The sequence below is a fragment of the Polyodon spathula genome, chromosome 16, assembly GCF_017654505.1.
Source record: "Polyodon spathula isolate WHYD16114869_AA chromosome 16, ASM1765450v1, whole genome shotgun sequence".
Taxonomy (NCBI): Eukaryota; Metazoa; Chordata; class Actinopteri; order Acipenseriformes; family Polyodontidae; genus Polyodon; species Polyodon spathula.
In genome coordinates, this window is record NC_054549.1 from 11939647 (window position 1) to 11966788 (window position 27142).

The window sequence follows — 27142 nt, forward strand, 5'->3', positions numbered from 1 at the left end:
TCAGATATAAGGAAAAAAAAAAAACTAAATCGCATACTTCAAATCCATAACAGTAAAAATGGCTCAACGACCTCCTTTACTAGAAAGGCCGCAGATGTTTACCTTTATTACCGGAAGCGGGTTTTAAAAAGTTAAAAACTACATTTCCCAGAGTCCCCTTCGGAAAAAAACACAAATTTGACACGCGCATGCTCAGTGTATGGTTGTTGTCAAGCGGTGGTTATGGAGATGAAGGAAAATAGGTTGGCAAATGCACGGGATAAAAATAGATTATTCTAAGTGCTTTTACCGGTGTAATAGAGTAAAGTAAACCAATATATCTTTATGTAGGTTGATCGTAAGCTATATGAAAGCGAGTTCTCAAACAGTACAGAAACATTTTAACTCTTATTGTACTTTTTTTTTTTTTTTTTTCGATGTCTTACATTTATATTTTGACAACATTGTATCTGGAAAAACATGGTAAGTTTAAAATACACTTCACTTATACCATTGTACTACCGCAGCTTTCCATTTCTAAACGAGATATATTGATAATTTAGATTAATTTACCCCGTGCAGCGAGGTAGAATGTGAGTGTTGTCTGCCTGTCATATTTAGATTTTAAAAGTAGAACCTGCCCCTCCCTAAAAAATAATAATGCATATTTTCATGCCATATATGGTAGATTTATAGAATTTCAAATGCTATTGTCTAGATCAATTTCTGTATTATTTCTCCTTAGGAAACGACTTTTATTTCCCGATTTTGAATGGATGTCTGCCCAGCTGTTGTGAAAGAGAAGAGGCGGTATTTCTTTATACAGCAGCCTGATTTTTAATGAGTTTCAAAAGGCAAGAGGTAGGTCAACTATCTCGTGGAGAAAGTTGTGCATATGCATGAAACATTTTAGTCAAAATCCAATGCAATCATTGAGTTCGAGCACTAGAGCTCAACTTTGTAGTAACACAATGGTAAATTTAACTGTGTTCACATAACATTTCTGCATCCCACTTAGTTTGTTTGTTAACACTGTATGTTCTCAGTCTGTGGCCTAGGGGTTCACGCAATAGTGTCAGTGGTCTAGGTGCGCAGCAGGACTGTGAGAGAATGTGTCAATATGTAAAGCTTATTTCGAGGGTGGATTTTGTTGAATTCGTTCCAAATCTAAAAATGTCAAACATGTGCTCTAGTGTAATTGTGTTTTGAAGTGGATGAGCCAGTCTGACAGCCTACATCTTTTCAGCTTTTCACATGCATGTCATTGAATGCATTTGTAGTCTTGTCCCCAAGCACGGTGCTGTAGAAGGTGTAAAGTCTGATCCTGATGCAGCACTGTTAAGATTAGTAAAATCAATGCACGTTCGGTTAAACCCTCAGGACATATCCTCTAACAACTGGTTATTTTTGTTTTCAGCCAAGCATTGCAGAATGCCTCACAAGATAGGGTTTGCAGTGGTCAGCTCCTCTGGAAATGAGGATGGCTACAGTGCCAAGGAGCTGATGGTTCATGCACCTACTGTGAATGGATGGAGATCTACCAGGTAACACACACAAACCTGACGTAGTGCAAGCTATTTGCAATGATACATTCAATCAGTGCATGCAATTATGAACCTACTGTTCAATTTCATTAAAAAATAAATAAAACTTAAAGCTATTGTCAATTGATTTTGTTTTTTGTCAAATGCTGAAAAACAGGGAGATAAGTAAAGTATGGTTAAAATTGGGTAATGTAATGCAGAAATATTCAGTGAATGGGGGGTATTTATAATACACCTGACTCTGCAGGTCTTGCTTGTATCCCCAAGTAATTATCCTTCAGCTGGTGGAACGTTGCCGGATTCGGAAACTCCAGTTACTGGCTCACCAGTACATGATCTCTGCTAAAATCGAGTTCTACGTCAATGACAGCTTACCAGAGTACTTTTCACCCAATCAGTCAGACAGGTTCCAAAGACTTGGGTAAGTGTTGGAAAAATCACATAGGCTTGGTTCAGACTTGCTGTCTTGTCAGTAGTCTATAAAACTGATTTAATAATCGTCATTATTTTAGATGTCATATCGATTTTGAGATACAGACCGAGATCTTGCAAGACCACAAATGTGTTTTCAAGCGAGTAGGGGAAGCTGAAGGTAAAACAAATGCTTGTTAAATTATTTTGCTGAGTTTGTTTCCTTGATCTAGGTATGTATCGTTATCAGACAATGAAAAGACAGGTTTTAAAGCTCGGGAATTGAAGTCTGTCCATGTAGATGCCGTGGGACAATACCTGAAACTCATCTTCCATAAAAACCATGTGAACCGCTACAACCTGTACAATCAGGTAGGATGAACGACTGTTTACTTCTGAATTTAAACTTTAAAAAAGTCTCTTTAGTCCAGTCTGCATTGACTGCTTTTGATTATTGTTGTCCCACATACACTAAGAACACACAGATCTGTTACTATGGTTACTGTGTGTGCATCATGGAATTATGTAGTTGTAATAATCGATTTGAACAAGATTAGAATTATGAAGCTGAAGAGTAAAATCATGGAGAAATAAAATATAAATCTGTATTGTTTTAGCAGCCAGTGCCAGTGTCATGGTTCCAAATCCCTTAAATCATCTTACTTTGAGTTTTGATAACCAAAGATACTTAAAACTAAAGGCAGTATTTTCATTTATCATTAAAATATTTGTAAACTTGGGAGTCTTAAGTCAGCTGCGGGTGTGCACAGTGTCTTGTTGCTTTGGGTGTGGTCAACTAAACAATATTTGTTAGGCAGTATAACACAGGTTTGAAAAACTGTAAGTGTAAAGGTAAGCTTGAAGCTTTCAAAATCTAGTGACATGTTTTTGGGACTGCCTCTGAATGGATTCCAGAATGAAGGCTATTGTTTTTAAGTAAAACATTTTAAGTAAAGGAAATGTAAACCATAAACTCTAACACTCGTTTACTAAAGTTATTTAGTTGTGATTTATTTTCCAGGTTGCTTTGGTTGCAGTAAATGTTCTCGGAGATGCTGTGGATGGCGAAATGGAGAGCACCGTAAGTTTAGAAAATTTATATTCTCAAATCAAAACACTTCATGTGTTTAATACTGTGGCTTTTAATCCAAATGTAAAATAATGTGCTGTAAGAAAAGCTGACAGTTAAAAAATTGCCTAGAGGGCGCCATCAGCACACAGCAAGAAGCAGAATGATGTTTTGCGTGCAAGTCAAGAAGCCAAAATCCCCACAGTTTTATTCTGTAATGTATCTTCACCAAACAGAACCAAAGTCGTGTTTACAGCATAAAACAGCCTATACATTTACAAACCCTTTCACTTAAGAAAAAGGATAGCACAACAGACCAGCTATGTGCTGCTTGTTATAGAAACAGTCGTTCCTAAAACGGGTTGAAGTGGTGTTCGGCGTATTAGAAAGCATGTGTTTGAATATTTCGGTCACATCTTGATATAGAAATTGAGAAGAGGATTGCAGCGATCTGAAGAAACTGCTGTGTAACTGTGGAGAAGGTTTCCGCAAAAGAAACAGAGTAATGTGATGAAAGTGCCGATGGATATCTGCTGGAAGAAGAGGTCATTCTGTATTGGGAAAGGGATTCCAGTGAACAAAGTCAGCATTGTTGCAGTGTAATCTATTTCAGCCCCATTACATTTAAAGGATAATGTTGCTTTGTGTGCTCTTGGGACTCAGCTGCAGATTGCTTCTGTTGGTTTTATTTTCCAGATTTAAGAAGTACAGTTTACAAAGTCCTTCTATTGACGTGCTTTTTCTTTTACTGTAAAGAATTGATTCCTGGATTACACTACTGCACTGTCCTGCGGAGAGATATTTAATATGTGTGGCACCCCATGTGGAGTTTTCTTTTTTCTAATGTCAACATGTTTTAATCCTCTTCTCTGAGTACTCATGTGTATTCCTTTCTGTTTTTAGGGACTTTTCTTGTAGATCAAATACTAACAAACACTTTAAAGTAATTTTTTACTAGTTGTCCTTTAAACAGGTCATTTAGTCAGTTCTGCAAACATTTCAAATACAACTCTAAAGATACCCCGCTGAATCCACATTGTAGGTCTGATTGTGGACCACTGGAGTTTGAACTACAACATGTGAAAGAATTGGGTACTAGGGTGCAACAGCCACTTCTCATCTGTAGTGCTGTTCAAATAGTATACCGAGTGTAAAATCCAGTAACCAAAATATGTTCAGCAGAAGGAAAGGGGGACCAGTGGTATTACTTCAGGGGATCTGTTTCAGTGGCATATTGAAATGTGTTTTTTTTTCGTGCAGCCCACAAAAGAGCAGCTGATTGAACATTACCTTCACAACACTCATGAGGATTCTGCTCTGGATGGAACCTATCTAGGGTAAGGGGATTGTATTGTAAAGGCCATTAGCCAATCAGCAGTGAAAGCTAATTTGCAAAGTATTTAATCAGATTACCTCTGGGGAAGGCGCCGGGCCCCCCGAAAGTCTGTTTAACTTCAATGGAAATGCAGAGCAGTCCTGCAACAAAGTCGAACGCATGTTCTACAGTATGATTCATTCCTCTGACTGGCAAGCTTACAGGGTCAACTGCTTTTTTCTTGTCAGTAAACTGGACTCGATATCCCCTCTGGATGACCTGGCATTTGATATGTATCAGGACCCGGAAGTGGCTCAGATAATCCGCAAGCTGGACGAGAAAAAACAAGACGCAGTCCGAATGGAGCGCTACGACCTTGCCAAGAAACTCAAGCAGGCTATAGCTGACTTACAAAAGGTACTGTGATGCCTGTGCAATGGTGAAACAAGAAAAGAAATACATCCGCCTATGTTTCTTTCTGTCAAGCTCTTTCCTGGCCGTTGTACCAGCAGCTGCAACCCTTTGGTCAGTGATGACGTTGTTTATGAACTCGCTGGCTGCTGCGTTGCAGGTTGGGGAACGCTTGGGTCGGTACGAGGTGGAGAAACGCTGTGCTGTTGAGAAGGAGGACTATGATGTAGCCAAACTGAAGAAACAGCAGATGGACGAGTATCGGCGGAAGGTGTATCTGGAGATTGAGCTGCACAGCCTGCTTGATATGGGTCCGGTTAGTACTGCACAGCTGCTGATTGCATTAAAATCACAAGGGTGCAGAGAGATATACAGATTACAACCAGTAGCTTGAAGTGTAACATTAACTGTCCACCAAACCCATGGAGCTTGTTACGCAATGTTAGTCTAGCTCGCATATTATTTAAATTTTTTATTTATTTTTTTATTTTTAGAAAACAATTCTGTCATCCGCAAAATATTTTTTTAACCATATGCTGGAATAACTCAATTGCTGGGATTTTAAAATATTCCTTTTTCTTTTTTTTTGTTTTCAGATTCAGAGAACTGAAGAATTCCCCTTGGAGCCACTGGGTTACTCTAGCAGTCCTCGGCAGCCGAAGCCGAAAGAGTCATCAAAGCATAAACAAGGGAAGCGCATTGAAAAAGCTCCCAAATCTGAACCAGAGCGTGTCTCTCCAAACCCTACTCCTCCACAGCGCACCCCAACCCCTCCACCCACTCCCCAACCACAGCCTCCGGTACCCAAGATCAATGTGCGTCACAGACAGAGATTACCACATCAGCATCTCTTATTAACGGGGCCCTGTTTCCTTCTGGGCTGTAATAATGCATGAGTTATTTAATTTAGTAAGGTCCAAATATGATGTGATAATCACACTCTCTGTAATTACACCTGTTTAATAAGAGGAAGCAGAAAATCCAGGCGCCTATTTCTTATACAATAAGAGACAACCCACGTTCAGCTTTTCAATTTGCATAACGGATTGATTGAAAGGAATTGCTCTGCAATAATGACAGCTAGAGGTTGAATTGCTCTATTGCCTTACCGTGCAGATTGATGCCCTGCCGTACGATGAGAGACCCCTACCTGCTCTGCGCAAACAGATGGGAGAGACTCAGAACCAGCTGCCAGAGCCGGAAACCCCAGAGTCTGCCACAACTGCAAGGAGCACAGGCATCACCGGAGAGCCGGAGCCCATGACAGAGAAGGCTGTGAGGGAGGCCAGTTTCCCCATAGAAGTGTACGGAGAGGGCTTGGTAAGAAAGAGTCACTTGGCATGAGTCTGCTTTCAGACAGGATCTGGGCCACACGCTATCGAGAAGAGTAAAACCGCATACTAAAGACAATTGACTGCAATAGAGCTTCAGTGCAGGCTTAATATTATAGCAGGGTTCAGTCTATTCCTTTCTTGCCCATTTTATTGCCTGGTGCTCTATTCAACGGCAGTCTGACCCTGAATAGCCCTGCGTTGCCCTAACCAGCATTGTGAGAATTGTCCCTAAACTCTCCATCTCCAAGGAGAGTCCTGTCTTGGATATTTCAATTTGTGGTTCAGGTAGGTCAGTGTATGCCTTGCTTCTTGGGACCGGGAGCTTCAGGTGCTATATTTTTGTTAGAAGCTTGACAGTCCTATCTATAATGTTTCAGGTTGCAGGAGCCTACTCTAAGACCTGGTCTTACCGGGAGGATGCCCTGCTGGCAGTCTATAAGAAGCTGATGGAGGTCCCAGCTGGAACTTCCAAGGATGACCTGAAGACAATGATGCGAGCTGCTGTCTTTCTTGTACGGAAAGCCCTAGTGGACAAGGTTGCATCTGTGAGTAACGGGGGTATTTCTGTTTTGCTTATCCTTTGATGAATGCTGAAGTAACAGGGACAATTTAATAGGTCAGACAGGCAAGCAGGAATCTCCAGAACAGCAGAATTTAGTTTCAGCACAGGGATGCAATCTTTTCATTGAACATTTGCAAAGAAGATAAAAATAAACCGGGTACAAAACAAAAGTCACCCTTTCTGCAGGTCTTTCTTTAAAGAAATACTCACTTGGCAGCAGCACTGCACACAGGCAGCTGTCTGCTCTCCATGAGTTCTGTCTGTGAACTAAAATTAAAACTGCTCTGATGCCACTTTCATGTTCTACATCTAAAACATAGTCCTCACACAAACATTAAAACTGTTGGAACTAAGCGTAACAAAAGAGCAAAAAACAAATCCAATTACCAAATTAACAATCCACTGAATCTCGTTCTCAAACAAGTAGGACGAAGTCATTTAAATGCATAAACATCTCAAAGTGTTGAATTGGTAAGAAAATAATCCACAGTCGACAGCACACAAAACAGTGAATTTTTTTTTTACCGATTTCAATATCATTGCTTAGTCCTTACATGGATAGCCTTAGACTGCATACATAGCAATATTATATTGTTTTGTGCTGCAGACACAAAACGTGATCAAGCTGTGGTCAACTGCAGCTTCCCCAGCATACCACAGTATTGCTTGATAGATTGCATTAGCAAGTTTTCATGCAGTTTCATTGAAACTTGGCATGACTCGTTGTAAAAACTGGTGGCCAGAGCTTGATGGGAGAAAGCCTGCGTTTTGACAGACAGGATTTTTCAAATGATCAATTCAGTTTTAGAAGTGGTGTGCAGATGCGTAAATATTTCCACACGTGTTTGGTGTTTGATAGAAATTAGTTGCTGTCCGGTCAGCAGAGCTTTTTAGAGGGATGCACAGAGGGTTGGGTGTTTTTTGCTATTGGCTTTCATTAAAGGTAGGCCTTTGTAATGTAAAATAATTTTTTCCATCACAGATGTGTGTTATTCATGTCAGTCTTCGCTCCTCACAAAGCCAGACCTCAGTTCGCTGTTATTAATCCTTATAAATACGGCCTCAGCTCTCATTTAGAAACAGCCAGCCCCTCAGATAAAGACCATGTTTAGTCCCCTGTCTGAAGTGTTTGTTTTGTTATTGTACTCCTGTCAGCGCTATTGATTAATTAGCTGATGCAGTTGAGGAGAGAATTCCTCAGATGACCGTTCAAACCGTGGCTTTGAAATGATGCTGTGAGACTTATTTTACAGGCAGTTTGTGCAACAATGCATTCACAGTGCTAGGGACATTCCCGGAGGGCTTACGAAATATTCTGCTGTTTTAAATATATTTTTGTAACATCAGTAATGAAGAGGCTTACTTGCGATAACAAGAGACACCCTCAGATTCACTATATCTGGTGTCTTTATAAAACTGAGGAATGTAATCAGTTTTAATTACAGCTCAGCTTTTTAATTTAAAATGACAGCTACACTCACTAAGGGGGGGGGGGGTCCTGCATTTCTGTGTTCAGCAACTGAATTAATTTGTAAACTGAGTTCAACTCACTTCATCCTATTGTACTTCAAATGCCCCACTGGGGTGTAAAACTATAAAAGCATCTCAAATGGGATCTTTTATGTGGGCTGATTGGGTTACTTCTGCAGCATGTTCACTAGTTACTACATTGCTTCTTTTTTAAATGAATTAAGATGGTTGTCCAGGAATAACCCTTGCAGATACAGCAGTATACTTTCAAGCCACTTTGTTCATTCAGATGATTCCAGCAAAAGCTGTCTTTTTGTACAGTTCTGACTGACAACAACCAACCAAATCGCTAGAATAATTGATGCAGCAGTGGGAAGTTTTAGGCAAAGTTTACATGAGAGGTTTTTTTAACAAAGCACTGTGTTGTCTTCGTAGGTATTCCAAGCCTCTCTGAAGCTTTTGAAGATGATAATTACCCAGTACATTCCTAAACACAAACTGGGTAAAGTGGAGACCAGTCACTGTGTGGAAATGAGCCTACCCTACCTGATTGCTAAAACTGGAGACTCTACCACCCGGCTTCGCGTTGTGGCTACAGATTTCATCAAGGTACGGAAGTCTTAACTCTCCTGGTAAAGTAAGGATTCTTAACTAGAGTTAAATCTCATTTGCAGTAGTAGTCTGATGATGTGTCACCTACCTTTTAAGATGAGCTATGGAGGCTGGTGTTATTATTTTTGTTACTTTTATGTCAACTGTGCCCTTACCTGTTTTATAAAACAGACATGTGCCTTAACATTTCAATATGTATATAGTTATGTAATATATAGATATATATATATATATATATATATATATATATATATATATATATATATATATATATATATATATATATATATATATAGTTTCCATGTGTCCCTGTGTCTTGGAAAGATTCTGTTAATTTAATGCGCTGCCACCTCTTCGGAGTCTTGGAGCTCCTTGGGTGTTTTCCGCTAACACAGAGGTGCCTGCCATTTGATTCCAATACCCGTGCTGTAGTGTGCTGCCAGCAGGCGGGTCAAGCTAGCCACTGCAGCTGTTCAGTGCCACCTCAGTGTTTTCCATCAGTGAACAATCTTGCAGTGTGTGCGTGTGCATTACAGTGTCCTCTGGGAGTCCCTCCCTACACAGACAGGATATAGGTTAACCTCATTACTGAAGTAAATGAGGTTCTGTCTTGGCTAAGGTATCCTACTTTTTTAAATGCGAATCCTCTATTATGCATTAGTTTGTCTTCAGAACTGAAGCCGTCCTAAAACAAACACAAAAAAACAGAGTGACTGGGTATGATTTGTAATCAGAGTTGAATATTTCTATATATAAACCATAAGAAAAAACTTTGCCTTTGCGCTTGCTTCAAAAGAGCCCATGTGTCAGACACAACACTACAATTCCGACTTGCTGTGGATTTATTCCAGCATAATTGCCAGTGTTTAAACAATTACAGTCATTACAAATTAACACCAGTAACAGCAGGCTAGAATGAACAGATATTTCTTGTTATAAAAATGAAACTGTAATTTTTCCAAATGTATGAAGTCTTTAAGAAAGCTGCCTGGAGTCATGCAGTGCTGTTCTCAATTTCCCCTCACAGTAGGTAAGCTATTACCTCATTAAAGTTTATAAGCAAATAAACTTTATGCAACTGAGTCATTATTTGGCAGTCCAGGTTTAAAAAAAATAATAATAAAAAAGCTTGTGTAATGTCTTCTCCAAGTTTAAGGAGAGTCGAGTCGAGATGCAAGAAGCTAAACAAAACTAAAAGGAAAAATCAGATTAATACATGTCGTCATTTCTTTCCACAAAGGTTGCCAGCATTACATATCCTCCCCACAGTTTGCCACTTTTCCAAATGTTATGTTCAGGGACTTGGTTACAGCAGGATCCTGAACTGGAGTAGAAGATGAATTTAGTACCAGAGATTGCATGCATGAACTTTCCATTCTTCTCCAGGAGATGGCACTGTTTAAAGAGGTCATGCCGCTACAGGCCATCCCTGTGGAGCTGGTAAAGCCTCTGAAACCCAGTACCCTGGCTCGGCTAGCCCTGAGCCAGCTGGAGCTGCTGGAGCGCCTGCTGAAAGACCTGGGCACTGACAACTCCGGCTTCACCATGGACAACGTCATGCGGGTAAGGACATAAGGGTAGGCCATTCCATGCAATGTTGTGTTGCTCCCCAAACAGCAGCTGTGTGTACTTTCTCTTCTGAGGTTGAATGTGTGTAGCCCTTTTATCATGGATTACACTGCATGGTTTAGGCAAAACCCAAAACCTGTATGACATGCTGATAGTGAGAGCGTGAGTGACCCAACCAACATGTATTTCACAGAAGGTAACGTTAGCAAGTACAAGACAAGCGTTAATTGAAGTCTATAAACCAGACGGTTTGTGTCAATCCAAGTCTGGCCCATGGACCACTGAGAGCAGCTGTGTAGCAGCACTTTCACTGTTTAAATATATGACCCCTCCCTCTTCATTCAAACACTGAGACCCTTGTGCTTTTGATTAGGTGCATGGTAACTGTTACCAGTGATTTGAACTACGATTTAATGCTGATGGGAGCTTGGTAGAGTAACGTTTCATTACAGGTATTGGCACAGGAAGCTGTGTAATGAAGGCTGAATGTATTTGCCAAAGCTGGTCAGCTTCCCAATTACATTACATTTGACAGGACTGTTCAACAATATCTGTTTTGTCCTTTAAAATGCAGACATCTGAATTGTAATAAAGTTGTTTTCCTTTCTCGGTAGCTTTCTCATTCCAAATGCAAAACTTTATTTTGCAATTGTCTGAAGCATTGGTTTGCAGAAGGTTATTTCACATCCCTAAACTCTGTTGTAATTATGTGCCCTGATTTATACGTTTTGTTTCTCAACTTCTGACTGCCTTGTTTTGATTGATCTAAACAAAATTGTGTGTACAGCTTCAGCGACGGCGGGGGAAATGAAACACACAGAAAATAAAAGCCTACACAACGTATTCACTTATTGGAAGTTAGAAAAATGAGGCTCATACTTTTACTTTCAAATTGGGCTGTAGTGCTCTTTGCACAGCGTGGCAGGATGCACACACACAGGATGCACACAGCATTTTTGCTTCATTTTCAGTTCCTCCTTATTTACAGTTTAGTACTTGGATCATTAGCCAAGCAGATTGATTCAACTATTTAATATGAATTGTTATGACATGCTGTTCTACATGCTATGGATATGGTTGATCATTGTTGTGAACTATTTTTTCGCTAAGGAGTTTCTATGTTGTTGACATGGCTTGTTACATCGGTGTTCTATATATGAGTGTGGCAGAGCAAAGCTCTGCCCTTTTAAATTGGCAGGGATGGGGTTAACTTCCCCTGCCTGCCTGGGTTTATTATGTTCAGGTGGCTGGGGTTGATTAGTTGATTAGGTTGATTAACGATCAATCAGCGCCCAGCCACCTGATATAAAAGGAGGCCTCAGCTTCTCATTTGGAGAAGGGAGCTGAGGAAGCAGGTTGGTGTTTGTTTTGTGGTTTTTTGAATTTTCTAAATCCAGTGAAGGCATTGCCCAGCCTGGAAACTTTATTTTTGTGAGTTTTGTTTTTGCTTTATTTGTGTTTGAGTATTTGTTATTTTGCCCGTGTGCACTTTATTTTTGTTTATTTATAATAAAATTGTTATTTTTTTGAACTGCAGACTGTCTCTGGGCCTCTATCCACTCGCCAGCCTGCCACATTTGGTGTCAGAAGTGGGATAGCGCCACCTAGAGGCTCAGAGCAGTATTTATTTATTTTTTTTTTTGAAAAAAAAAAAAATGGGAAAGAAGAGCAGACAGTGGAAAAGGCAGGACAAGCAGCAGCTGAAGAAATGTAAGCTGCTGCAGCCACCGCTGGAGGACCCGGCCAGCCTCTTCCCCTGGTGTTCCTGGTGTGGGAAGGAGGACCATCGTTGGCGGTCCTGCCCAGACGTGCCACCGGCAAACTGGTGTGGCCGGTGTGAGGAGGACGGCCACAACTGGGCAGGATGCCCCTACAACCAGGCCCAGGAAGAGGTGCAGTGTTCACCCCGGGCATCAGGGGCCACCCCACTACCTCCAGCACCACCACCTTCACCACCGTCCCAGGAGATCTGGGACTGGTTGATGCACCCTGAGGCAGACCTCGTCCACGATCTCCCCATAGTTATCAACACGCTGTGGCGTCGAGATGGGGAGAGGTGGGAACAGTGGGAGGAACAGCACCACCCGGCCTCCTTCCCAGAGATTGCCCTCATGGTGGTTAATTACCTGGCTGTAGACATGGGAGATCCACCGGTCACTCCAATAAAGAGAGGTGAGCCGCCTTCCCGAGAGCCAGAGAGGGGTGAGCCGCCTTCCCGGGAGCCAGAGAGGGGCGAGGAGCTGCCGTCGCTCCCAGAGCCAGAGAGGGGCGAGGAGCTGCCGTCGCTCCCAGAGCCAGAGAGGGGTGAGGAGCTGCCGTCGCTCCCAGAGCCAGAGAGGGGTGAGGAGCTGCCGTCGTCCCCAGAGCCAGAGAGGGAGGAGGAGCTGCCGTCGTCCCCAGAGCCAGAGAGGGGTGAGGAGCTGCCGTCGCTCCCAGAGCCAGAGAGGGGTGAGGAGCTGCCGTCGCTCCCAGAGCCAGAGAGGGGTGAGGAGCTGCCGTCGCTCCCAGAGCCAGAGAGGGGTGAGGAGCAGCCGTCGCTCCCAGAGCCAGAGAGGGAGGAGGAGCCTCCGTCACTCCCAGAGCCAGAGAGGGAGGAGGATCTGCTGTCGCTCCCAGAGCCAGAGAGGGAGGAGGATCTGCTGTCGCTCCCAGAGCCAGAGAGGGAGGAGGAGCCTCCGTCACTCCCAGAGCCAGAGAGGGAGGAGGAGCCTCCGTCACTCCCAGAGCCAGAGAGGGAGGAGGATCTGCTGTCGCTCCCAGAGCCAGAGAGGGAGGAGGATCTGCCGTCGCTCCCAGAGCCAGAGAGGGAGGAGGATCTGCTGTCGCTCCCAGAGCCAGAGAGGGAGGAGGATCTGCCGTCGCTCCCAGAGCCAGAGAGGGAGGAGGATCTGCCGTCGCTCCCAGAGCCAGAGAGGGAGGAGGATCTGCCGTCGCTCCCAGAGCCAGAGAGGGAGGAGGATCTGCCGTCGCTCCCAGAGCCAGAGAGGGAGGAGGATCTGCCGTCGCTCCCAGAGCCAGAGAGGGAGGAGGATCTGCCGTCGCTCCCAGAGCCAGAGAGGGAGGAGGATCTGCCGTCGCTCCCAGAGCCAGAGAGGGAGGAGGATCTGCCGTCGCTCCCAGAGCCAGAGAGGGAGGAGGATCTGCCGTCGCTCCCAGAGCCAGAGAGGGAGGAGGATCTGCCGTCGCTCCCAGAGCCAGAGAGGGAGGAGGATCTGCCGTCGCTCCCAGAGCCAGAGAGGGAGGAGGATCTGCCGTCGCTCCCAGAGCCAGAGAGGGAGGAGGATCTGCCGTCGCTCCCAGAGCCAGAGAGGGAGGAGGAGCTGCCGTCGCTCCCAGAGCCAGAGAGGGAGGAGGAGCCGCCGTCGCTCCCAGAGCCAGAGAGGTGTGAGGAGCCGCCGTCGCTCCCAGAGCCAGAGAGGGAGGAGGATCTGCCGTCGCTCCCAGAGCCAGAGAGGGAGGAGGATCCGCCGTCGCTCTCAGAGCCAGAGAGGGAGGAGCCGCCGCCGCCTCCAGAGCCACCAGAGGGAGCCGGGCCGCCGCCGCCGCCGCCTCCGCCACCAGAGGGAGCCGGGCCGCCGCCGCCGCCTCCGCCACCAGAGGGAGCCGGGCCGCCGCCGCCGCCTCCGCCACCAGAGGGAGCCGGCCGCCGCCGCCGCCTCCGCCACCAGAGGGAGCCGGGCCGCCTCCGCCACCAGAGGGAGCCGGGCCGCCTCCGCCACCAGAGGGAGCCGGGCCGCCTCCCGCCACCAGAGGGAGCCGGGCCGCCGTCGCCGCCTCCGCCACCAGAGGGAGCCGGGCCGCCGTCGCCGCCTCCGCCACCAGAGGGAGCCGGGCCGCCGTCGCCGCCTCCGCCACCAGAGGGAGCCGGGCCGCCGTCGCCATGCTACCTTGGACATTCGGGGCCCCCTCAACCAAAGAAGGCTTGGGGGCTCCGACATCAACCCCGCCCACCACCACCCACCATAACAGCCCACCCAAGGGACATAATTGGACTCTTGGGGGGAGGGGGGGGGGGAGTTGGCCGATTGCGGCCGGTGTACGTTGTACATGGGGGGAGGTGTGTGGCAGAGCAAAGCTCTGCCCTTTTAAATTGGCAGGGATGGGGTTAACTTCCCCTGCCTGCCTGGGTTTATTATGTTCAGGTGGCTGGGGTTGATTAGTTGATTAGGTTGATTAACGATCAATCAGCGCCCAGCCACCTGATATAAAAGGAGGCCTCAGCTTCTCATTTGGAGAAGGGAGCTGAGGAAGCAGGTTGGTGTTTGTTTTGTGGTTTTTTGAATTTTCTAAATCCAGTGAAGGCATTGCCCAGCCTGGAAACTTTATTTTTGTGAGTTTTGTTTTTGCTTTATTTGTGTTTGAGTATTTGTTATTTTGCCCGTGTGCACTTTATTTTTGTTTATTTATAATAAAATTGTTATTTTTTTGAACTGCAGACTGTCTCTGGGCCTCTATCCACTCGCCAGCCTGCCACAATGAGGGAGAAGCAACTTATAGAATAAACACTGTGCAGAATTAAATGAACCGTATGTTAGCTGGAATTGTAAAAACCAAACCTCCTTTACTCATACTTAAGTATAACTGTTTTTGAGTCAGTACCCCAGTGATCTCACTGGCTGGCTTCTGAATAGCTTACTGGCACTCAGTTAACACTGTGCAAACAAAGCTTTGCCTATCTCTCCATGCATGATCTTGTAACTATGTGCAAACTTTCCAGCTGTTAACACTGTGTTCTTGGAGATTAGCTGTCACTTTAAATGTATAATGCCTTCCGTACAAGCCTGTTTTCTTTGGATAGTACATCGGTTGACTTTTTTTTTTTTTTTTTTTTTTTTTTTTTTATATCGTTTGTAAATTGTAGCTCTAAGTTTGAGAGAGAGTTTTGGATAAGGAATATTAATTTTGCTCTTGATTTTTATTTAGAAAACAAAAATGCAGTAAATGATGCACCTGTTTAATCACATAGTAATAGTTTTTTTGTTTATTTCCTCTTCAATACTTTCTAAATTAGATTTTGCAGACAGAACTTAACTGTCAGAGTTGATAATCACTCTGGAACTGAAATCTTGTCTTATACTGTATCTTGTACTAATGCTGTACAACACAGCTGAACTTCACTGCTAAAAGTTGTAGAAATATCTTCTTTTAATTGTTTTAGCCTTAACCTTAACGTGTGTAGGGGGAGAGCAGATACGTGTTTTTCATTTTCAAGTCCAGGAACGGGTTTATACTGCTTTCGTCTGCCGAATAGTTCCCATTTCTCTCTGGTTACCTGGGAAATGTGTTCGGAGCAGTGATTGAGTTTCCTATAACGACAGTCGAGAATGAAGAGAGTTGCTGAAATAACCAAGGCTGTGTCTGTCAAAATGAAGGGGAAAATATATCCAGTGCTTAATATTGCATTTATTTTCCCTTGTAAATTACTAATTTAGTTTAAGATTTAGATTAGAATTATAGAAAAGCTAGATAAAAATGGTCAGACTTGATGATGCAACTGTATTGGTAAAAATCTGCTTGTAAAAAGTCTCAATTTAAACTATACTATTTGGAGCGGCATAGTTTCGATCACGTTAGTTCAGCAGGGAAGTACGCATTGAGGTTCGTGATCTGAGGTTAAGAAAAATCTTATGAAGCACTTATTAATGTTAACTGTTTACAGGTGCTGTTGAATAATGGTTAAAGTGTATTAAAACATAGTAAAAGCAGAGTGAAGCACTGGCAAGCATAGTTACCTCGCACAGTTGTCCTAGTAAAGAGAACAGATCAAGGGTCAAAGACATCCTGGTACCTCCACATGGCTCGAGCCTGGTATTAATCTAGAATTTCTTGTCGATATTGTTCTAGTTTGCGGTGGGGGCTCTAGAGCACAGTGCGTCGGAAGTGCGGGACACAGCGGTGAGAATAATCCAGATCATGTACCGGAAAAACAAGAGCGCTGTCCTGGAATACCTCCCTGCAGACGACGCCAACACCCGCAGAAACATCCTCTACAAAAACATGTTCGATGGGTTTGCAAAGATAGACGGTCGACCGACTGAGACGCAGGCGAAAGTGAGTAGTCGGGAGGAGCAAGGTTAAACAGTTGCCTTGCTGAGATATGCATGCCTGCATCAACTCCCCGTGCTTAACCAATATTTATTTAAAAGGTCTCGCACCGTAGTAAATCCGTGGGTGCAGTTATACCCGACACTGATGTCACTGCACCACGCTTACATAGGTGCAATGAAAAGACCTCTCATTGCAGTGACGTTATGCTGCTGTAGTTTCAATGTGCCTACACCCGTGATGTGTTGTCCTTATTGTCTTTCGGTTTACTGTTGTCCTCGTGGGGTGCCTTGGGCTTTCAGGCAGTTAACATGCTTCACATGCTCCCTCTGTCTCCATTAGACTGAGAAGAAGGCTGCCACACAGGAGGCAGAGAAACAGAAGAAAGAGGAGATTCGAGTCCTTCAGGAACAGCTGGCCGCCCTGAAGGAGATCCAGTCAGGGCAAGCGAGCAAGGTGTGCGGAATGAGTAATCTACTGTGACTACGGACTTATTCAGAGTGTAGCCTGGGCTGTGTGTCAGGGGTGGGTACTGTGCTGAGATTCATACTTGTTTTCCTTTCTCTTTACTTTTAGGGCAAGGAGCGGGACACCCACAAGCCCGCTAAAGCAGGTGAGTCTACAAGACCCTGGCGATAAATTTCAGGTGTGCTGTTTTACAGAAACACCAAACCAAACTAATTTTATAGACTCTACAGATCTGTAAAGCTGGGTCCACAACTGAGCAATCAGTTGTGCAACTTGCTTGCATGCAACCGAGTTGCTTACATTTGGACGTAAATGCAACCAGTTGTGAGCATTTGCGCAACCAGTTGCTTGAAGTAGAGCGAGTCGGGCTGTACTTTCCAAGCAACCTCCTGAGTGTCTTCTGTAGACATAGGCGATCACGTGGCAGTTCATGAACTCTGATTGGTTCGTATAATGCTGACTGCACGGCTTTTATATCCTGTCATAAAGAAGCGCTCATTTTTAAAAAAGGCTTTACTTTTAATACTATTAAGTTTAGTAGTATTTTTAATGATTTCATGTCCATCCGTACTCATTTGTCAAAACCAAAAAAAACTATTTCACCTTGTATGGAACACACAGGATGCACACAGGAGTTTCGCTTCATTTTTTTAGTTCCTCCTTATTTACAGTTTAGTACTTGGATCATTAGCCAAGCATATTGGTTAAACTATTTAATATTAATTGTTATGACGTGCTGTTCTACATGCGATGGATATGGTGGGTCATTGTTGTGAACTATTTTTTCATGATACTGTTACTAAGGAGTTTGAATAAAACTTTAGTTTAGAGATCCGTTATAAGTGGTCATAAACAATAGCAAAAACAATGGCAGAAGTGTATAATAAATATTGCAAAAACAAAGCAGCCCCATACAATTAGTGAGACAGACATATAAAGACAGCCAGACTGTTTCCGTTATAAGCGATTATAAACAATCGCGCAAAAAACAATGACAAAAGTGGTAATAATGCCCTTTTTATTTCTATTCATATTCTGTAATTGTTAATAGCATCATTGAGAACATGTTTATAGATTATTTGTAATCGCTTATATCGGATCCCTAAACTAAACTGGAGCTTGTATGTTATTGACATGACTTGTTTCATCTGTGTTCTATACGTTAGGGAAAACCAATGTGTAGAATAAACACTGTGCATGATTAAGTGAACCGTGTGGCAGCTGGATCTGTGAAAACCAAACCTACTTTACCCATTTACACTCCTGCAATCCTTTTCTAATGCTTTCTCATAATCTCAGCTGTTTTATTAATGAAGTGCATGCTACGACAGTTAACATTTCTTGTATTTTTTGTCCAGCGGGGAAGAAGGCTCCTCTTGTCCCACCCCCTGACATTGGGGATGACCAGTCTTCCATTGCAAATTATTTAGATAAGTAAGTACATCTTTCTTCAAGTGTTTAAAATATCTGAGACAAAATGAGATCAGATGGAGCTAACGGGGGACAAAAGTGGAAAATGTGCCTTGGGATACTTAGCAGGCATTAGTCAGTAGTCGATTACAGTGTCCTTTTAATGGAAAAAGTTAATTCAGAAGTCCAAAATGGCAGTTTTGAGAAATGAGTAATGCTAACTCTCAATCACTCTGAGAGCTGGAGAGCTATCTTTATCAGCTGTGGTTGCGTGTTTTTAATCAGAAAAAGTGTACAACCCTTAGTAAGAGAACGACTCAAGCCAATATTTTAGTTTCTTCTACCAGCAACTGGGTTTGTTTTTCCTTTGCTGGTGGTTATGTAACATTAAATACAGAAAATAAACGGGGGGGGGGGGGGGGTGGTGCGGAGCGGGGACATTGCACTCAATTTAAAATCAAGCCCCTCAAGTTGTACACATCGATGTGGTTTCTGGCAAGGTTTTTGTTGCACAGAAATAACAAAGAGTGCCTTTTCATTTCAGCCTGTGTATATTTTGTGGAGAGAGAGATGACTCGTTTAATGAGGAAGGCTTGGATCTTCATTACTGGAAGAACTGTCCCATGCTGAGGCGCTGTGAACACTGCAGACAGGTACAAGTGTCCACGCCACAGATGTGCATTTCATTCCATAGCTTTTGCTTTCTGTTCTTTTCTAAGTAACCTAAGGATTGCATTGGTTCTTGTATCACTAGTTATTACTAATGGTTACTGATAGTACTGTGTACATACAGACTGTATCTGGCTGATTTCAAGAACACTGATGTGATTGCAGAATCTGCACATTTAATCTTGGGATTTGTTTCAGGTAGTGGAGATAGCCAGCCTTATGGATCACTTACTGACAGAGTGTGATAAGAAGGACAGCTTTGGGAAGTGTCCGCGCTGCACTGAAGCCATTCCCAAACAAGAGCTGACTGAACACGTCAGAGCTAAAGCATGTACCCGTAAGTATTGACTGAAGCCAGCGTGTTCGCTATTTAGAACAGGGAGTTAGCTTAGGGTGTGGTTTGCAGGACTGCAATGCACATTAGAGGAATACAGAATGGATATTATTTTTTTTTATATTAAGTGTTTCGTTCTTGTGCATTCAATGCTACCTTTCTAGAATCGTGTAGTGTTTGTTGGATGTTGATCAGAGCACATTTGTAAAGCATGCAGACAGGCAATCCTTTTTCCATGCTATACATCCACCCATTGGCCAGACAGAGAATGCATTAACCCAGTATTTACTGAATCTGTGAACCAGAGAGATGGATACCAGTCATGTGGTGTAACCTTGCTCTGGAGACGGCATTGTTCAATCTGTTTAAATAATTGACAGCTATATTGTCTTCTGAAAGGACTGTGACTGCAGGGCTATTCTGAAGTAACCATGACAATATCAGGGTGGCCTGGTTCCCAGTATGGGGACTTATTAAGTGTCTTTTACTGCACATTGTCATGCTGTTTCCTCTGTTTTAATTACCTGATCCAGGGATCATGACATCCATGAAGTTCAGTGCTTTTTCTTCTCTTCTTTTCGTAACACTTTCCACTTTTATTTGTAGCTGCAAAGTCGGATAAAGTAGCCAACCACTGCCCGTTGTGCCACGAGAACTTCGCACCAGGAGAAGAGGTGAGGGGAGTTTTTTGCAGCTCCATAGTCATTTCTGCATTTTTGGAAAAATGTCGTAACGTCAAGAAAGTTTGGGTGTTTATTTTTTAATGAATGCTATTTATTTGAAAATGAGTCATCTTTAAAAGGTTAGTACGTGGTGCGCACTTTATTCTTTATATGGCAGTTTGCTTGCTGTATGAGCAGGCTGTTTTGTTTGAGGTTCCCTGGTGACAAGTTAGGGTTTTCCCCAGAGTGGGAGTTGAACTGATGCAGGTGCTCACCATGCAGAAGATCTCACCGTTATGGGGAAGAACACAAATCTCTGAAGTGCAACCTGTCCTGTGTCTACATGTAGAGCGTATTGTGCTTGTAACTGCCCTACAAGAGACTGAATGCTGTCTCGGCTCCAGCGTTTCTATTGCCCCTTGTCTTTCCACCCCGCCTTTGAGAACGGTCACTGGATATTTGCAGGGCTAGTCCACCATAAACGTTCATCAGCTCCACTTTGTTTCTGGCTGTGCTTTTATGGATAGATCGTTGTTTTACTGTCAGGCCGATTGGAAATCCAGAAACCCAGGTTCAAGTTTTCTTTATTTTTTTTTGGAAGATGTTTCCAACGTATCTTGCTGGGGTTTCGCTGGTGCCAGTCATGCCAGTCTTTATCCTGTTGCTGGGTTACTAATCCGATACATTACCTCCTTCGATAACAGACTTCCTCCTTCTGAGATCATCAGTGTTCAGTTATCTTAGTGCTGGTGGGTTTAGTGCATTGGACTCATAACATGTTTAGAAATAAATACAGGTTAATACATAGCAAAGATCAGCAGATTAAATAGCACTGTTTAGCCCTGTTATTGTCAAATGTAATCTTTGTAAATGGCAAGCCATTTTACCTGTCGCTAGGATAGGAGCATTTCAATAAGTAATATGTTAGTTCTCAAAAATAGTTAGATCAATGATAGGATTCTTTATGTTTTATATGTGAAAGTAACAAATTGATGCAAAATTGTGTTTACATAAATTTACAGGGCTGTACTGTAAATCAGCATTAAAGTGCAGTTATTTATGTTTTTATTTCATTCTGAAAGCATTTACAGCAAAAAGAAAGGGAATTGCAGTAAAGGGCCTGGGAAAAGTGTAGCAGGAAAATGAGGCATATTGTTTGCTGCTAGACAAAAGGCCCCCCACTGTGCTTTGACGCCAGCTGAATGCTGAAATGCAATAGCATGATGCATAATACATACATGCAGGTGCTGTGCTGAAGAGCCTTTTCAGGTCTGTTCTGTTCAGAGAAAACAGAAGGGAAGTTACACGTCTGTTGCCTCGATGTATTTTTTATGGGGCCACACAAACAAAGTGTTAACCCCAGTTTCCTTTTTTTGTAGGATTTGTGCATCTACTGTGCAAGGTGGTCCTTGTCAATTGCTTCCCAAAGACACATGTAGTCTGGCTATGCTGGATCTGCATTAGGATCAGTGACTTTAAAACTGGTTTTATGTTTTGCACTTCATTTCTAAAGAACAGTAAATGAAAATAAATAAATACAGTGTTTCCTTGCATATGCATTTCAAATGCATCGGAGCACACACCTGGCCCTGTGTGCAACTGTGTAGTTCACAGAGCCCCCTTTATATACTCCTTCAGACGCTGGGCTATGCTAAGTCCTTAAACATTGTAGGATTAACAGAGATTTAATTAAGTGAAATCATTGAGGCGGACACTGTGTGTGGAAAGAATTTGGGTAAGCAAGATTTTCAGTATATTCTAAATTATAGTTTTGGGTACAGTATTAAAAACCATTACTCAGCTAGAGTTAACAGTATTTTCTTTTATTCCTGATGTTTTATTAATAAAGCACTTTCACAAAGAAAGAAAATTATACTTAATCACGGTGTGTTGTCGCTGCTTTTGTTCAGAAATAATGGAATAGATATTCCTTGAATGTCCAGAGAGATCTTTTCAACAAAGCCGCACACTGTGTATACCAGAACCTTTCTTCTTCAGTTTTGTTTCATCTGCTTGTTGTCTTCCTGTCTTTTAACCCAACAATGCAAGCACAGGAAGTAATACCCATGTGACAAAGTCTACCATAAAGGAATCGAAGTTGTATTATGTACGAATATGGTGTCTCTTATTTCAAGGTGGCTTTTTTTTAAAAATGTTAAATGGAATTGTGCTATTGACTATCTTAAAACAATTTAAAGATTCCCCCTAAAGGAAATGTGTAGATTCTCCTAAACTATAGTGGATTTAAAAATGTCTTTATGCAATAGGCCCCTGTGCTGACTTAGAAATGCCATTGGGGGATTTCTTAAAATTCCTATTCAAAAGGCTAGCTTGGATCTAAGAAGCACTCTTTTGCTTGTATGCACAAAGAAAGTTAACTCGCTGGCTAGAGTGTGAGCTGAAACAGGACACCCGCAGCAAACCGTTTCTGTCTGCTCTGTTGATACACACTAAAATAAATTAACCCACACACAGTATGTCCAGTTCGCATTATATCTGGTTAGGAAGTGGTGTGACTCTGTGTGTGTTGCAGAACAAAGGAGAAGAAATGAAATGCAAGTAGTTTGGCTCTAGCTTGTACACGTGTGTGTGGGTTTCTGTAATGTGGTCAATGAAGTATGGGGCCAGACTTGTTAGTTAAGCCATACAGAAGCAGGGACCTGGACTCCCTTTGAAAGCCTTGTTCTCATCGTCTTCAGTTGCTTTCTCTTTTTATATAGCAGTATCAGTCTTGCAGCAGATCGTGTTCCATTTCTGTAGTGGTAGCTTAATCCAAGAGATTTTTCTTTTAATGTATTTAATGTTTACTGTATGTCAGTATTGTTTCCACTCTGCTTCACGCGACAGGTTTAACCAGGTGTCTGCTTGTCATTGATTGAGCTGATGGTATTTAAATGCACTTGTCATTGACTGAGCTGATGGTATTTAAATGCACTGTTGGTATTGCCTGTTGATTTTCAATTGTTAAATCGGTCAGTGCCTACCTGCCCAGGACCGTCCACTTTCAGTCCTAATTGTGTTTCTTTGGATATGTGAACTTTGTTCTTGCTTTATTACACCATTTACCTTGTACATACCCATACCCCATTCAGTCACTGCGTGCATAGCTGTACCATGTTAAGTTTCCTGTCTGTGTATTTATTTTGTAATGCATACATTTTTTCTTCAGTTTTAGCAGGGCAATTTCTCAAACTCTATAGAGTTCAGACAAACTGTTTTCTCTTTTCTAACATCCCTTACAAACGTGTGACCCGTGTGTGTCTGTATGTGTATGAAATGTTTATGCGCCTGTGATTCTGGAGCCTGGGGTTATTGAAATCCACTAGGCTAGACGATCCCAGTGGCTGCTGTGTGTTTCACTGGAGCTCTCTGCTTCTGGAGGAAACTGGTATAGGTGTGCAGCTGGAGTGAGGGATTATACTGTAACAGTGGCCTGCCTTGTTCTGTATCCGCAGTCCTGGAAATCTCACCTGATGGGGAAGGAAAGCTGTAAAATGAACCAGCGCAGGATGCAGAGAACACAGCAGGTGCAGCAAGGTAATGTATTCTTCGCAGGGGGCGCCAAACAGATCTAACGTAGGAAAGGACCAGAGTAAACAGGCAGGCGTGTAGACCACGGAACTGAACTTGTTCCCAGATCACTGGCTTTGTAGGCTTATGAACTTATTTAAGTGTCCCCACCCAAGATGAACTCCACAAGCCCCATTATGATTAAACATCTTGTGTACAAGGAGATCCAGGGGAAAATAGTTATGAACAATAATAGCACGATGACGAAGGTAAAACCCAAAAATAGACCTTTTTAAAGTGTACTGGTATATTTTGTTTAATTTATCATCCAGATTTCGGTGAAACTTCCTTGAACAGAGTTTGTGTGAGTGAGGGCGTGCTTTTAATTCAAGCAGGTTTTTATTTTTGTCTGCAAGAACTTAAACTGAGTCTATTCTTACTTTTCATTAAATTAAAAAGGCTGCCTGATTTGCATAACTACAAGGAACGTTGTTAAAAAAAAAAAAAACTACATTCAGAAGCCAGTTTTGCAATCCTCAAGTTCTTCACACAATGGTGAGATTAAGCTCAGCGATCAAGTGGGGTGGGGGGACGACTCTCCTTACCATGAAATGGGTTACAAACCTCTTCCAAAGGGGAGAAAATAATAGCCAGTGTGATTTGTCAGGGAGTGTTTGAAACTACTTCAGCCCTAGCCTCTCAGCAAGTACCACTCAGAGTAGTACATGCAGTGCCTGCTAAGGAGGTCTGCAGTGACGGAGAAACACACACAAAGAAATCACGTTTTGTTTTGTTTTTTACCAGGAAAGACGGGAGGTCTGTCTGTGACAAAACCAGGGGTGAAGGGTCGATCCCCGTCTATTGTGACCAAGATCCCAGCCCCTAAAACCGGACTCAACAAAACAAGCAGCAGGACCCCGGCCAAGCAATGACCCTGTGTGGCTCACACCCTCGCTACACAGCGCAGGCAGTGTGCATTTTAGTTCTTCCTAGGATGATGTAAGAAAAATACAGTATGCATCAGGACCTAATTTGATACAGTTTTCCCTTTACAATATATTGATTCATAAGAACCCATTTGTACAGCATTGTGTCTGTAGATTCTGTTTTTAGGAATGCTTCGCAGTTTCTTACAGTTGGTGCCTTTTGTGATCCCTGCAAGAGAGTGTAGACTTCTTGCTTCTTTTCTGACGTTATTCTGTATTCTGCTGCTGTAGATGCTGTGCTATTTTCTTATTACAAATAGATATTCTATTTTTTGATATTTGTATATATATATATATTTTTTTTTAGATAGATAAGTACAAACACTACAGTATGTATGCCACGCAAAACCTTTAAAATATTGACTAAATGGATAGTCAATTTCGACTCTATAAGAAGCAATACTGATATAAAAGTTACAATAACAGGAGGTATTAGGCAGCCTTCAAATCTTATGCACACTAGTTGAAAAGACAAGTACGTAAATGTTCAGTTTTAAAATCACCTTCACATCTTTACGATTTGCCTATTGATGTAAGTTTAAACTGCTTCATTGAAACACTGGGGTTTTTTTTTGCCAAACATGCCTTATACTGTAAAAAGTGCTATACATTTTAATCATAGAAAAGTGACAGTCATATTTATTCATGAGCAAACTACTAAAAACTTGAACAGGCTGTTAAGGTAAAGGGAATTCTAAATAATATTGTATTTTACATTGCATATAATAGTACAACATAAATATCCAGAATTATAATAAGTCCTTTAGTGAGTCTTATTGACAGTGTCCATATAATGTTTAGATGCACTTTGTGCAGTTTTCATGGTTTCTATGCATGCATTTGTGTTTTTCCATAAATCCCAGTGAGGAAGTCTTTTCTATTAACCGTACAGATTAATGTAAAAACATTCCCTTGAGTTACATAGAAAGCAGTGAAGAGTCCCTAGTATTGTGAAGGGGCTGAGGAATGTGGAGGAGCTCCTGCTGAAACCTGATGAACAGCAATTTGATCTCCTGGGATCAGTGATTAACTCTCTTTGTGTCTAGAGCAAAGCAATACCCGATCATTCTGTTCCTCTGTCAACACTGGATCCAAAACCTCCTGGTTTTATCGTTCGTGATTTCTCCCTTTTTCTAAATCCAGATATTCGGAACATTGCAGAGCTCTCTTCTTGATTATAGGAAAACCTGTCAATATGTTAGCCAGCTCTTGCCAGCCATCAAAACCCTGGGGCACTCGATTATAAGTCTAAGTTTGCTCAGTGAAAGACTTATTTTGAAAATGTAGTTTCCTAGTTGGATACACTTCTGGTTAACAATATTACAGAATCCCTACAATAATGCAAAGCTACAGGGCGGTTATAATTTGTACAGTGTTTGTAGTTGGATATCAGCCAGGACCAGGAAAGACTTATCTACAGTACATGACGTGAAAGAGCAGGGTCATAAACCGAATGCTCAGTAACTCCACACATGCAAGTTATTGGCTTGGTTTGGTTGAGAAGTAAATAGCAGTATAAAATATCCCAAAGTTTTTAGTGTTTTTTGTTTATTTATGATTTTATCAAATTTTATTAGTCTATGTGTGTGTTTTTTTTAATCTGTATCTAAATTTGGTTCTTTCTGTTTTTCTATTGGTTTATACTGGATTTTATTTTGTATCGAGTGTTTTATTAAGATATGTTGTATGAATTGTGTTTTTGCGTTTTTGTTTTTTTTTTGCTGATGATGTTGTAATGTCCTGTTGTAATTACTTGTACATCAAATCACACATGCATTGTGAAATTGCACTTACAAGAAGGTTCAGATTTGAAACTGCATGGTTTAATCTTGCATATGAGGATGATGTGTGAAAAAGTAACTGTAGCAACCCACCTTAAATCCTGACCAGAACCAATCTATTGCATGTGACAGAGCAGCATGTACCGTCAGCTGATGGGGTGTGTTTCAGAAGGTGTCTGTGTTGTATTGGTGTGAGTCAGTGGGATATTTAAAGATTGGAGAAATGCAAGCAGAATGTGATATTTTTTAGCAATTTGATGTTTTTTGTTTGTTTTTTTAGTGTATTACAGTGTGTATGCTTCTTGACTACTATTTATCTTAGACATGAGCATTTTTTTTTTAAAAAATCAGTCTCATCTTTTGCACTTTAAATGTTTGCTGAACCACAAAAACCAACAACTAAAATAGTAACCCAAACTACAGAAAAAAATCTTTCACTTTATTTTATTTTTTTATTTTATTTTTTGCTGTAAACAATTTTAGTGAATCAAAATGTGAAATAAAAGGGAAAAAAATACTTTTACTTTTGTGATCCTTGCTAACTGATGGGAGTATAAGTAAATGGCGTGGCATCATCTCTCCTCTTGCAGTATCCCATAACCATTCCCACTCTGATAATGTGACTTCTCTGTATGATTCTTTTGAAACAGTAATTGTTGCCTCAGCTTGGAAGCCCAGTCTATACATGGCAATCATCTGTTGAGCTCTTTTTTACATTAAATAATATTAGTAAAATCCTTTCTTTATTCCATTGTCTCAAATAAAAACTAATGGATCATGTTAGGAGCAAAACTTGCAGCTAGCGCGATTCATCCATTTACTAACCCAGCCACTGGGGGGGAGCATGCAGGGTGTTCTTAACCCATCAGCAAGGCAAATAAAAGAAACAATCCCACTTTATTTCTCCCTTCTGGGATTGAGGAGCTACCAGCTATAAACCATAAACAGAGGGGAATAAATGCCAGTTTCTCACTGGTGATCCAGAACAGGTAAACTGCTGC

At 42.1% G+C, this 27142-nt stretch overlaps 1 protein-coding gene across 2 annotated transcripts; it reads left to right on the top strand.

Annotated features, from left to right (window-relative positions):
- The first annotated feature begins 216 nt into the window (after nucleotides 1-216).
- Nucleotides 217-25959, top strand: LOC121328597 (centrosomal protein of 104 kDa-like). 2 transcript variants are annotated; one of them, XM_041273405.1, is made up of 23 exons: nucleotides 217-462; nucleotides 725-840; nucleotides 1397-1523; nucleotides 1771-1944; nucleotides 2168-2306; nucleotides 2956-3015; nucleotides 4264-4340; nucleotides 4567-4735; nucleotides 4890-5045; nucleotides 5326-5529; nucleotides 5846-6049; nucleotides 6441-6608; nucleotides 8531-8704; nucleotides 10094-10270; nucleotides 16121-16327; nucleotides 16664-16777; nucleotides 16898-16934; nucleotides 18148-18223; nucleotides 18744-18852; nucleotides 19067-19205; nucleotides 19809-19876; nucleotides 23320-23401; nucleotides 24179-25959. In XM_041273405.1, the coding sequence occupies exons 3-23, from the start codon at nucleotides 1411-1413 to the stop codon at nucleotides 24304-24306; spliced, it is 2775 nt and encodes a 924-aa protein (XP_041129339.1). In that variant the 5' UTR covers nucleotides 217-462; nucleotides 725-840; nucleotides 1397-1410; the 3' UTR covers nucleotides 24307-25959. The 2 variants fall into 2 exon arrangements, with proteins under 2 accessions (XP_041129339.1, XP_041129338.1); XM_041273404.1 differs by having other exon boundaries at nucleotides 218-462; nucleotides 5326-5544.
- Nucleotides 25960-27142: the final 1183 nt, after the last annotated feature.

Excerpts from the sequence above, each read along its gene's own strand:
- LOC121328597 (XM_041273404.1), top strand. The coding sequence starts at position 1,411 with ATGCCTCACAAGATAGGGTTTGCAGTGGTCAGCTCCTCTGGAAATGAG. Across the intron at positions 6,609-8,530 it reads TAGTGGACAAGGTTGCATCT|GTATTCCAAGCCTCTCTGAA; the intron begins GTGAGTAACGGG and ends TTGTCTTCGTAG. Across the intron at positions 18,224-18,743 it reads ATTGCAAATTATTTAGATAA|CCTGTGTATATTTTGTGGAG; the intron begins GTAAGTACATCT and ends TTTTCATTTCAG.